At 42.6% G+C, this 10,409-nt stretch overlaps 3 protein-coding genes across 7 annotated transcripts; 2 read left to right on the top strand and 1 right to left on the bottom strand.

Annotated features, from left to right (window-relative positions):
• Positions 1–397: 397 nt before the first annotated feature.
• On the top strand, positions 398–1,195 carry LOC125529647 (uncharacterized). The gene has a single exon (XM_048694067.2). The coding sequence runs from the start codon at positions 584–586 to the stop codon at positions 1,088–1,090; it is 507 nt and encodes a 168-aa protein (XP_048550024.1). The 5' UTR covers positions 398–583; the 3' UTR covers positions 1,091–1,195.
• A 1,199-nt stretch (positions 1,196–2,394) lies between these two features.
• On the bottom strand, positions 2,395–4,807 carry LOC125529649 (Cox19 family protein (CHCH motif)). 2 transcript variants are annotated; one of them, XM_048694071.2, is made up of 5 exons: positions 4,639–4,807; positions 4,423–4,553; positions 3,682–3,813; positions 2,796–2,852; positions 2,395–2,640 (listed from the first exon to the last, which is right to left on the bottom strand). In XM_048694071.2, the coding sequence occupies exons 2-3, from the start codon at positions 4,506–4,508 to the stop codon at positions 3,708–3,710; spliced, it is 192 nt and encodes a 63-aa protein (XP_048550028.1). In that variant the 5' UTR covers positions 4,509–4,553; positions 4,639–4,807; the 3' UTR covers positions 2,395–2,640; positions 2,796–2,852; positions 3,682–3,707. The 2 variants fall into 2 exon arrangements, with proteins under 2 accessions (XP_048550028.1, XP_048550029.1); XM_048694072.1 differs by lacking the exons at positions 2,796–2,852; positions 4,639–4,807 and having other exon boundaries at positions 4,423–4,631.
• HDA14 (histone deacetylase 14) lies at positions 4,746–9,173 on the top strand. Of its 4 annotated transcripts, none has more exons than XM_048694070.2 (9): positions 4,746–4,918; positions 5,149–5,399; positions 5,805–5,879; positions 6,318–6,419; positions 6,608–6,679; positions 7,647–7,703; positions 7,822–8,073; positions 8,165–8,346; positions 8,556–9,173. In XM_048694070.2, the coding sequence occupies exons 1-9, from the start codon at positions 4,876–4,878 to the stop codon at positions 8,854–8,856; spliced, it is 1,335 nt and encodes a 444-aa protein (XP_048550027.1). In that variant the 5' UTR covers positions 4,746–4,875; the 3' UTR covers positions 8,857–9,173. The 4 variants fall into 4 exon arrangements, with proteins under 4 accessions (XP_048550027.1, XP_048550025.1, XP_087381968.1 ...); XM_048694068.2 differs by having other exon boundaries at positions 4,771–4,918; positions 5,125–5,399; XM_087525842.1 differs by having other exon boundaries at positions 4,772–4,918; positions 5,171–5,399.
• Positions 9,174–10,409: the final 1,236 nt, after the last annotated feature.

Here is a 10,409-nt window from a genome sequence, read left to right as displayed (position 1 = left end):
ATAGGAGAATAAAAAAGAGCCTAAACTCAATGAAAAAAATTCCTTTGATGTTAACCAAATGACATCTTGTTTCCTATTCCTACTCATAGAATTTGAGATACATGTCATCTCATTTCCTACAAGATTCCTATTCCTATGATAATCCTATCCTATGAACCAAAAGAGGCCTTATTACTTTCAGGCTCAGTTATGTCTGAACTGCACATTCTCTAGGGCCCAATAATTTTTGTTGTCATGTCGAGCTCTAGCTGTATATCATGACCTTGGAATGTTGCAACTAGACATTAACAATTAATTAGTAGGTCCTTTTGTCTTGGTGCTTGCTGATTGGCGTCTCCTGATAGGCCAAGCTAATCAAGCCAATTAGCATAAAGCCAACCACCAAATTATAATACTCGCATTCGCCAACCATCACTTGAGCTTGAGAGATAAAGAAACAGCCGTAGACATACTCCCTCTAGCCTCTAGGCATTTGGAGAGGTAGATAAGAAGTTGCAACCTCCATTGGCAATTCCACGAATACATCATTCAGACATAGACTCAGAGTCGTCCATAGGTTCGTCCTACACAGACAAACACAGCCATGGTGGAGGACTTCACATTCCCTACCATGCCACCGGTGCCGTGCGGCGCCAAGAAGCTCCCTTTCCCTCACTTCACTTCGCCGCCGCCATGGTTCGTCGTCCCGGCCGACGCGGGAGCGCACGACCATCACCGGCGGTGCTTCTCGGCCGCCGAGCAAGCCGGGAACCCCAACAACGACGTCTACCCGGGGCCGGGGGGCCGCTCCGAGAGGTTCGCCGTCATGGAAGAGCACAAGATGGACATGCTGTGGGAGGACTTCAACGAGGAGCTGGCCCGGGCGCCGCAGCCGTGCCCACTGAGCATGGAGTGGTCGAGCGAGGCGTGGCACGCTGGTGAAGGCGACGGAATACCATTCCAGCATGTGGATGTGGTCGTCGCCTCCGGTACCGGGAGCAGCGTGGTCTGGCGAAGGAGGCTGAGCTTGATGATGATGCTCAAGCTGCTCAAGAAGCTCTTCTTGGCACGCAAGTCCAGCACCACCTCAAGGAAGACGCCACCAAACTGACAGCAGTGTGGATGCGAGAATTATATAGATGCGTGCATAAATCAATCTCAGGTGTATATATAATATCGCATTCTCGATCGATAAATACATCACTTGCTTCTTTTCCCTCGTTTGCGCGGCTCTTCAGAGCCTTGTGCTGCTCAATTCTGGCTATGGGTTCTGTTCGATATTATCATGGTTTGCATGTTCATACCCTCCTTTTCAAAATAGATGACCCAACTTTGTATTAACATTTTGAAACAGAGGGAGTAGATTGGAAAACATTTCAGATTTCGGAACCTAAGTTAGTTTGGAAGATTGAAAAGATGATTCACTCTTTCTTCTTTGGCATTCATCAACCATCATGCAAAACATGGGTAGTGCAGGCACCCACTAACAGTTTAGTGGAAATCATCATGGCAGAATTAATCGAGTCACCTATCACAATGGTTTTGCATCTGTGACTTGACATGGCAGCTAAACTCAGAAAGAAGTCAGTTTGAACTGATGAAAATGGCTTCAAGAGATTCCTCATCTTTCCACAAGGAAATCATCCCATCCTACTAGTGCTAGATTTTGCTAATTTATCATAAAGAAACAAAAGCAGCTTTAACGAGATAAAACTTTATTCATGTCAAATACAAAGGATCTCCAAAATACAAACCAGCCTCACTTGCATAATTCATACTACTAGTGCTTAAGCGGATGATAAACACCCATGGAAGATAAGCAACAAGCTCAGGAATGGACATGTGTGGGGGACGCACCAACAAACTGGTTGTGGTTGGTCCCAACTCCCAAGTGGACAGCGAAAAACAGTCGTGCAGAATGTAATGCACATGTCAGCTTGAGGTCATTTGCAATGCATACCAATCTGCACTTGCTTGGTAGGTATTGCATCACACAAGATAAGATTCTATTCTAGTACTCCCTCCGTTCCGAATTACTCGTCGCAGAAATGAATGTATCTAGATGTATTTTAGTTCTAGATACATTCATTTCTGCGACGAGTAATTTGGAACGGAGGGAGTACAAGCTAAGGTAGTCATGACAGAGTACCGAATTCACCAACGAGAGTAATACCATAATCAAATCACAAATAACCTGAGACTAGCCACAAATGCTAAGCAACAGGATAATGACATCATATGATCTGGCAGATTAACTGCTGACTGGAATCATATCCAACATCCTAATTGCACACTAGCTTGTAGAAAGATGGAGCTAACTAACTATTACAGTATCAGTTGACCTTATTTCTGTGCATCGTGTTCATACAAACTTGATTTTTTTTTGTACCGTTGAACATGCAGGGCGAACACTAATGCAATTCAAAAACACTTCCCATATCATAAATGCAGATTGGTGTACAACAAGGCCAGGGTTCACTTATTTTCTTGAATTATATCTGCACATGGGCATAATAAGAAATACAAAGGATAATACAGGTATACGGCAATATCAGTATCCCTCTTAAAGAAATGTGTTGACAAACTCAGCACCGAACAACTAGCAACCACAGCACCTTTCTGCAGGTTGAGGATGGCGCATTATTATTTTTCCCAGTCATACTGCAAGTAGGGAAAATAATAATAATTAAGCCAATCAAATAGATGAGCATGTGACTTCCTTTCATCATATCATAGCACCCATACTGAAACCAAATATGATAGGCTCAACAGGATCCACTAAGTAAAGTAAACTTCAGTATCTACATATACTGTACCATGATGGATTAGAGAAACTGATATCCTGATTAACTCCCAAGCAAACCTAAAATTACCTGCAAAGACAAACATCCTCTGTCAACTAGATTACTTTTTTTATTCAACCTTCAAATAAAACATAAAACAGTATGTCAGTAGCATAATCAGCACACAATTTTGTATATATAACATAATGGCTAGCCCACTCTATGGTGAAGTTGTTATGGTGCTTATCTACAGTCTCAAAATAGACCACAATGCTAATAAGAGGTTGATTCTGCTAGCCGAATCTGACCATGTGCTGGTTTCATGCTGCAATTTAGTTATGTTGATTACACTGACACTTCCATCAGTCTTGAAAGTATCATATTTTCCTCAAGTTATATTTCTTTTTAGTGCGTTCTTATAGTTCATCCACAAATATATCTAAAATCTTTGGTTTCTCAAGGATATCTATACAGACCTTTAATGAGATGCCAAAGAAGACAAGCTAATGTTTACACCTGGAGATACATAGATGATAAATTATATTTTTAGCCTGTGCCTGGTCTTGATAGATTTATCACATACCAAAGTACACAGTGATAGAAAAAAGAAATTATCTAAGCAAAGCATCTCCTTGTAACCCAAATAGACATTCGAAAAAGGACGTCATTGTAACCAAAGTAGAGACTCACAATGCAGCACCATCTAACAGGTAACTAATGTACACATAAACATAAACATAAAACCTTTCTTTTTCTGTAAGCGGGTTAATGATAAATTTATTCAGATAGAAACCTCAACCACACGATTCCGACTTCTATTTAGAATTTCTAGCTTCCAAGTGCTGATATAGAAACATAGATGGAATTTGTGAACTTGCAGAATTTCAATAAATTTTGTAACTGTAAAGATAAATCTTACCTTTATTGAGTGATAGTCTTATTACATCACTTTGAAATGTTTTTGAGCAAGCCCGACAAAGAACCACAATGTGTTGATTTGTACTCGCATTGCTCACAACAAGATTGTAGTGACTGAATAACTTTCAAACACCTGTTAAAAAGCAAACATGATTAGCACTCCTAATTGGTAATGGGTTCTTCTGACAACTTGGGCATCTTCGCCTCATCCACCCTTGGCGCATGGGCTGGAGGAGGTGGTGCCACAATGCTGCTCGGAGCAGCATTATTTGAGCTTGGGTGTTAACAAGGGAGAAGTAGTGCTTGTATTCTTATGAAAAATCTCCAAGAAACAAAAATTTCTTATGATGAATTAATAGGTGATGCCATCAAAACACCAGCATATAAAACAGGAAATATTGATAATGCTGTCTAGCAATGGTCATATGCTGATACGCAATAAGCACCCGAAACTAAACATGGAGTGCCACAACAAGACCCAACTAAACATGCTCACGCTATCAGAGCAAATAAAAAAAATATGTAGGAAGTCCACCGTGGCATGAGGTCATGATGGCTCCCAAATCCCAATTCTTCCTAGGTCCAGCTCCAATGCTTGCCTAGGTCTCCCCAATCCCAATCCCAGGACATGCCCAAGCGTCGAGCTCGAATTCCCAAACCCCCCAGTTACTATCCAGAATTATGCATGAATCCCTTGCAGCAACCGCAAGAGCCAAGAGAAGGAGAGAGGACGGGGCCGTACTTCTTGGAATCGAAGAGGTTCTTGGAGAGGCAGGCCTGGATGTCGCACGCCTCCTTCTTGCACGGCTCCTTGCTGGGCGGCGCCATCTCCTCTTGCTGCCGCCGCTGCTCCGACGGCGGTGTTGGGGGTTCCTTTGAGAAGAGAAATCGAACCAACAAGTCAAAGAATCAAATTTTTTTGAGACATAGTCAAAGAGTCCATTGAAAGACGACAGACGGTGATTTTGTAGCCGAGCCGCTGGTTGGGCCGGCCCAGGGTGAGTGAGAGTGGGGTTGGGCTCTGCCCGGCCCATCCCGCGGTCCGTTGTCGTTGTGTGGCCAGCCGAGACCCAGAGAGATAGTGGCGAGGCGAGGCGACTAGCGAGAGGAAGAGGTTTTCCGGCTCCTCTTGTTCAACCGAGGGAGGATAAGAGGAGAGCGAGAGCGAGAGAGAGAGAGCGCTTCGCCTGAGGTGATGGAGCTTCTGCGGATACCACGATCCCTACCGATTCTTGGAGGTAGGACGGTAGCTCCACTTGCTTCATCGCTTGCCGATTCATGCTTCCACTAGTAGATGCCACTTGCCCACCACCTGCTTGTGTAAATGCCCAGCCGTAACTAGGTCCCCAGTTTACCAGAGTTCTTGGTATCCTTTTGATGCTCATCTAAGTCTGTTTCTGTTTATACGTGTATGGCGGTAACCTGACCTCTATGACATATTTAGACAACTGCCTGCCACTTCTCTCAGGAAGGGTGTTTCCTTTGCTCAGACAGTACCGTGTCTATGGAACACATCATTCCCTAACCTGGAGCAGCTTACAAACCACCGGGAGAAAGCAGAACCTGAATGGGGGTCGGCCTGCACAGTGTGCGACGAGTCACGATGGAGCTTCTATCTCACATGCAAATGGTGCTCCAAAGGATTCGCCTTTGCCGGATAGTTTGCTTCGTGATGCTCGCATCCTCTATTGTGCTTCTCCTGCCATGGGTCATAACAAGGTAAGCTATCTCCAATGCTTTGCTGCTTTCACATCTACGTCACAAGTATTATATATATGTAGATGCTGGGTGATTTGAGGTACTAAATTTTGATCAAACTGAGGGGAATAAAGGTTATAGTGTTTAAAATACAAAAGATATCCTATCAATTTTTTGTCGATTGGGCTCCTAATCCAACTATATTTTGCTACTTCAGTCTTTTAAGAGAATAAGTTACTGCCGAGCTATATTATATACAATCCTTGCTTAGGGACATCCTGGTATCAAATCATATTGTGTAACTTGTGTGTCCAAACTCCAAAGTGTAAATTATGTAAAATAAATGGTACATCGTAGCATAATCATGACATGTCAAATTGTGTTGTCTGATTTATATCCTAATATACCCTGTATAATGGTATTTAGGAAGCACATCCAGAATCAAACAAAAGAGTGCCAGCAATAGTTGATGCTCTCGAAAAATTGGAGCTTACACCAAAGGTACGTAAGCAACAAAAAAAAACTTTGCCTTCTTATATCTTTTGTAATATTATATTTATAAGTTTTTAACAGATGTATTTTTTCCCTTGTCTTTTAAATTTCTCTGTACATATACTTCAGTTAAAACTGGCATGCTCTATTTTTTCCAAAAGTATGCAGTTGCATGTTCTTGCATGCTAAAAATGGACTATAGAAATAGATAAACAGTAACAAAGAAAAAGATACTCCCTCCATTCCATATTAGTTGTCGCTGATTTAGTACAAGCGACAACTAATATAGAACGGAGGGAGTACAATTTAAGTGTTTTCAGTTAAATCTCGATAAGTTTTGCATATTTCTTTCTCATATCCTCATTTGTACTGTATCACATCTCACTGAAAAAATCAACGTTCTAACATGAGCTTGTAACTATATGACATCTTTTTTTTTGTATCCAGCATCGGGGTTCACAGGTTCTTGAAATCCAAAATTTCTACCCTGCTTCACTTGATGATGTTGCACGAGTTCATTCAAGAACATACATCACTGGACTCGAAAAGGTAATTGCCATCAGGCGTTTTTGTTGTTGTCGTAGTCCTACTCTGCAGAGAAGAAAAAGAAGAATTCATAGCAATTGCTTCTGATCTGCATTACCTTTTCCCAACTTAATAAAGAATTGAGATCTTGTTAGTTGAAAATATATCAAACCGACTATAAAAAAACAGCTTTAAAGAGGTCACTATTGCAGGCTATGAGTAAGGCTTTGGATGAAGGTTTGATATTCATCGAAGGAACTGGACCAACATATGCTACACAGACTGTAATGCTCTATGCACTTTCTTAATTATTTTTCTTTTTTCTAAGCCTTTCAGAGGCAGTCTTCTGTGCACTTTACTGTTTCATGAATGCACTCCCAGAGGCTGTACTTATAAACCTTCTATTTTCCTATTAAATCAAGAGAAATTTTGGTCTTGCCTTCAAAAAAAAAAGGAAAAAAATGTATTATCTAGTGACCTGGTGATTAGTTGAGGTCTTGATATTCATGCTGTGAATGTTAGGTAGAGCTGCATAGCTTGCTGCCTGTAAACATGTCACCTAGCAGCTCAGAACTATTCTGGCACCTCTCAATCTCTCAGTGCAAAGTTGAAAGGAACATTAGGACAAACCATTGTTTAAACAATGTAACAGATACATTATTTAATCTGTTGAAATGAACAGAGTTTCGTTTTATGCGATGGAGCATTTTGTGCCCCTTTTTTATAAACAAAATGAAACAGATAGTGAAATTATTAGTCTTACTTATGATAGAGGAAGTCCAAGATGATATTGTTGTGTGCAGTGTTAATAAGGGAATGACTTCTTATGATAAGATTGAATTATTTCCCAAAGATAGTTTGTGCATTCTTTGACCAGGAGGATAGTTTCATACTTTCCTTTGACCAGGAGAGTGTTCTTAGTTTTCTTTGACCCGGCAGATAGTTCGTACTTTACTTCCTTAATTGATATTATGTACAATTGTACTCATCAACATTTAGATATTCCTTCTCTTTCTCTAAGTAATTTCATAGTTCATACTTTACTTTGACCAGGAGAATAGTTCTTAGTTTTCTTTTAACTCGGCGGATAGTTCATTCTTTACTTCCTTAACTGATATTATGTACTCCCTCCGTCCTATATTATAAGACGTTTTTGCACGTCTTATATTACGGGACGGAGGGAGTACAATTGTACTCATCAAAATTTAGATATTCCTTTTCTTTCTCTAAGTAATTTCATTGTTTATGTAGACTTTCGCAGAATCACTTCTTTCAGCTGGTGCTGGAATTACATTGGTTGATTCAGTGGTAACTAATTTTCTTCCAGTTGATTTCCTCGGTGGTTTCAGCGTGTTTCTTATTTCATGATTTAGTAAATTTTCCTTTGCAGTGCTCGTTTCCCAAGAAATGTTGTATGTTTTCCTAGGTTGCCGCATCAAAGCTGGGCCTAAGTCCACCTCTTGGATTTGCGCTAATAAGGCCACCCGGACACCATGCTGTTCCTGAAGGTCCCATGGGCTTTTGCGTCTTTGGGAACATTGCAGTTGCAGCTCGGTACGCTCAGCATCAACATGGATTGAAGCGAGTAATGATAATAGATTTTGACGTTCACCATGGCAATGGCACATCTGATGCCTTTTATGACGATCCAGACATCTTCTTCCTCTCAACCCACCAGGTCTATCAGACCATCACCTTACATACTCACTGCTGGCTTATTTTACCATTACCATGATAGTCATTTTCTTTTCTGAATTTGGTGTATGTAGCTAGGAAGCTATCCCGGTACTGGTAAGATGAACCTAATTGGTCAGGGCAGTGGCGAAGGAACAACGCTCAACCTGCCATTGCCCGGTGGCTCAGGTGACTACTCAATGAGGTGCGCCTTTGATGAGGTCATTGCTCCATCTGCGCAGCGGTTCAAGCCCGATATCATCCTCGTTTCAGCTGGGTGAGTTCCTCAGAACCACATTATTATCTTGAGAACAGAAACATGCCAAAAAGGAAAGTTAAGATTCTCTGGAGTTGTTCAAATACACGGTGGCTTCTCATTCTGAATCTCAATCATGTAGACAATGAAAATTGTTCATAGTATTATTATATCTAAACTATTGATGTTCCACAAACACACGAAGTTGACTCCACCCACCCTTCTGTCAGCTACGACGCGCACGCGCTGGACCCTCTAGCGGGTCTGCAGTTCACGACGGGCACGTTCTACATGCTGGCGTCGAGCATCAAGCAGCTGGCCAGGGAGCTGTGCAGCGGCCGCTGCGTCTTCTTCCTGGAAGGTGGTTACAACCTGCAGTCGCTCTCCAGCTCTGTGGCTGACACCTTCCGCGCGTTCCTCGACGAGCCCAGCCTCGCTGCTCAGTTTGACGACCCGACAATGTTGTACGAGGAGCCGACGCGGAGGATCAAGGAGGCGATCGAGAAGGTCAGGCATCTTCACTCGCTCTAGGTTACACGCCGGGAGATGAGGTGTAGACTCTATCGCTTGCAGCGCACGCACCATGAAATCACCATGAAATCAGATCACGTGTTGCATTTGCAGGTTCAGAGAGTGGGTGTGTGTGTTTGAAACATCTGCTTGCTGGTCATACACACTTGGTTAACTGCTGTCAAAAGCATGGATTCATTAGGGATCCTGCACACATAATACAACTGGGTCATACATAGAATTGTGTGTGTGCGTGTGTGTATGTATTTATTGTGGATCATGCGTGTATATAATACTGCATTTTGCCCTTCCAAAAAAATTACGTTATCTATCTCTAACTCCTTATGGCCCTGTTTGGTTCGGCTGTGGATTTCTAAAAGCAGCTGTGAAAAAACAGTTGTGGAAAATCTGATTTGAAAAAGATGTAGGTCATTTGGCAAACCAGCTGATACAACCTTTTCAGATTTTGGCTCGCAGCGGAATCAGATTTTGGAAAACACGTCCTGGGCTGCTTCCGTTTTTGGTTCAGATTTTGGCAGCGGATTTCTGAAATTAGATTCTGCTGGGTTTGCCCTTTGGTTCAGATTCTGCTGCACGGCAGCGGAATCCGGCGATAAAAGCTGAACCAAATAGGGCCTATATCTATCTTTAAACGCAACTATACTTGTAACAATTTGAGCATTATCGATGGAGAAGATCACTAGAGCAAGAGATGAAGTGGAGGCCGGTGCGTAAACTGATGTTATCATTCTTTGCTTCCGCAAAGATGTTACCATCACGCACAAGGAGTGTTAAGTCTAAGTGAGGACCTGTTGGAGCAGGGTTTTCTTTTTGCTTAAACCCCCCTAAAGCAATTTTTTATACTCCTTGTTCCGTAATATAGTGCATATAGTTTTTTTTAAGTCAAACCTCACAAACAAGTTTGTAGAGAAAAACATTTACATCCAGAATGCCAAACACATATCATTAGTATCATTATAAGATGCATTTTCATATTTTAGATATAAATGGTTTTGTTTATAAACTTGGTCAAATTTTGCAAAGTTTGATTTTAAAATAATATTTATATGCACTACATTATGGAACGGGGGGATTACTTGAAAAGGAGAATTGTTGGTGTCGGGCTCGTGGAACCGGGGTACCCAGGCCCATCTGCCTTCAGCCCAGGACGTGGCGCATGTCAAGAGCCCAATGAGTGGCCTACCAGCGGGCGCCACGGACAAGACCCTTCACCAGAGCTTGGCCTCATGAGACCCCTTTTCAGGAGGCGGGCATCTCGAGCAGGCTAGGCGGCTTCACCAAGAGCCTCCCGAGGTTGCCTCCCGATGCTCCCTCCCTAAGGCATGCGAGGCAGGCATTGCCCGACTCGGTCTCGTGGTCTCGTGTCATTACGTGGGTGACGCGCGCGGCGATGAACGGCGCCAGAGGTCGTGCCAGCAGGCGCGGATGAGGAGGATTTCCGCTTTTGTGCTAAGGGAGCAAGGCCAGCACGCCGGTTCCCAAAGCAACCCCCAAAGGTTGCCCGATCGGTGCAAGAAGACCAAGACGACGGGTGCGCAGGGCGGAGGTCATCC

Source organism: Triticum urartu, chromosome 5A (assembly GCF_056163025.1).
Source record: "Triticum urartu cultivar PI428250 chromosome 5A, HENAU_Tu73, whole genome shotgun sequence".
NCBI classification, from domain to species: domain Eukaryota; kingdom Viridiplantae; phylum Streptophyta; class Magnoliopsida; order Poales; family Poaceae; genus Triticum; species Triticum urartu.
This window is presented reverse-complemented; position numbering and strand designations above follow the sequence as displayed.

Coding starts and splice junctions, on each gene's coding strand:
- LOC125529647 (XM_048694067.2), top strand. CDS start 584: ATGGTGGAGGACTTCACATTCCCTACCATGCCACCGGTGCCGTGCGGC.
- LOC125529649 (XM_048694071.2), bottom strand. CDS start 4,508: ATGGCGCCGCCCAGCAAGGAGCCGTGCAAGAAGGAGGCGTGCGACATC. Junction 3,814..4,422: donor AACCTCTTCGATTCCAAGAA/GTACGGCCCCGT, acceptor GCTTTTTAACAG/GTGTTTGAAAGTTATTCAGT.
- HDA14 (XM_048694068.2), top strand. CDS start 4,876: ATGGAGCTTCTGCGGATACCACGATCCCTACCGATTCTTGGAG. Junction 5,400..5,804: donor CTGCCATGGGTCATAACAAG/GTAAGCTATCTC, acceptor AATGGTATTTAG/GAAGCACATCCAGAATCAAA. Junction 6,420..6,607: donor ACATCACTGGACTCGAAAAG/GTAATTGCCATC, acceptor TCACTATTGCAG/GCTATGAGTAAGGCTTTGGA.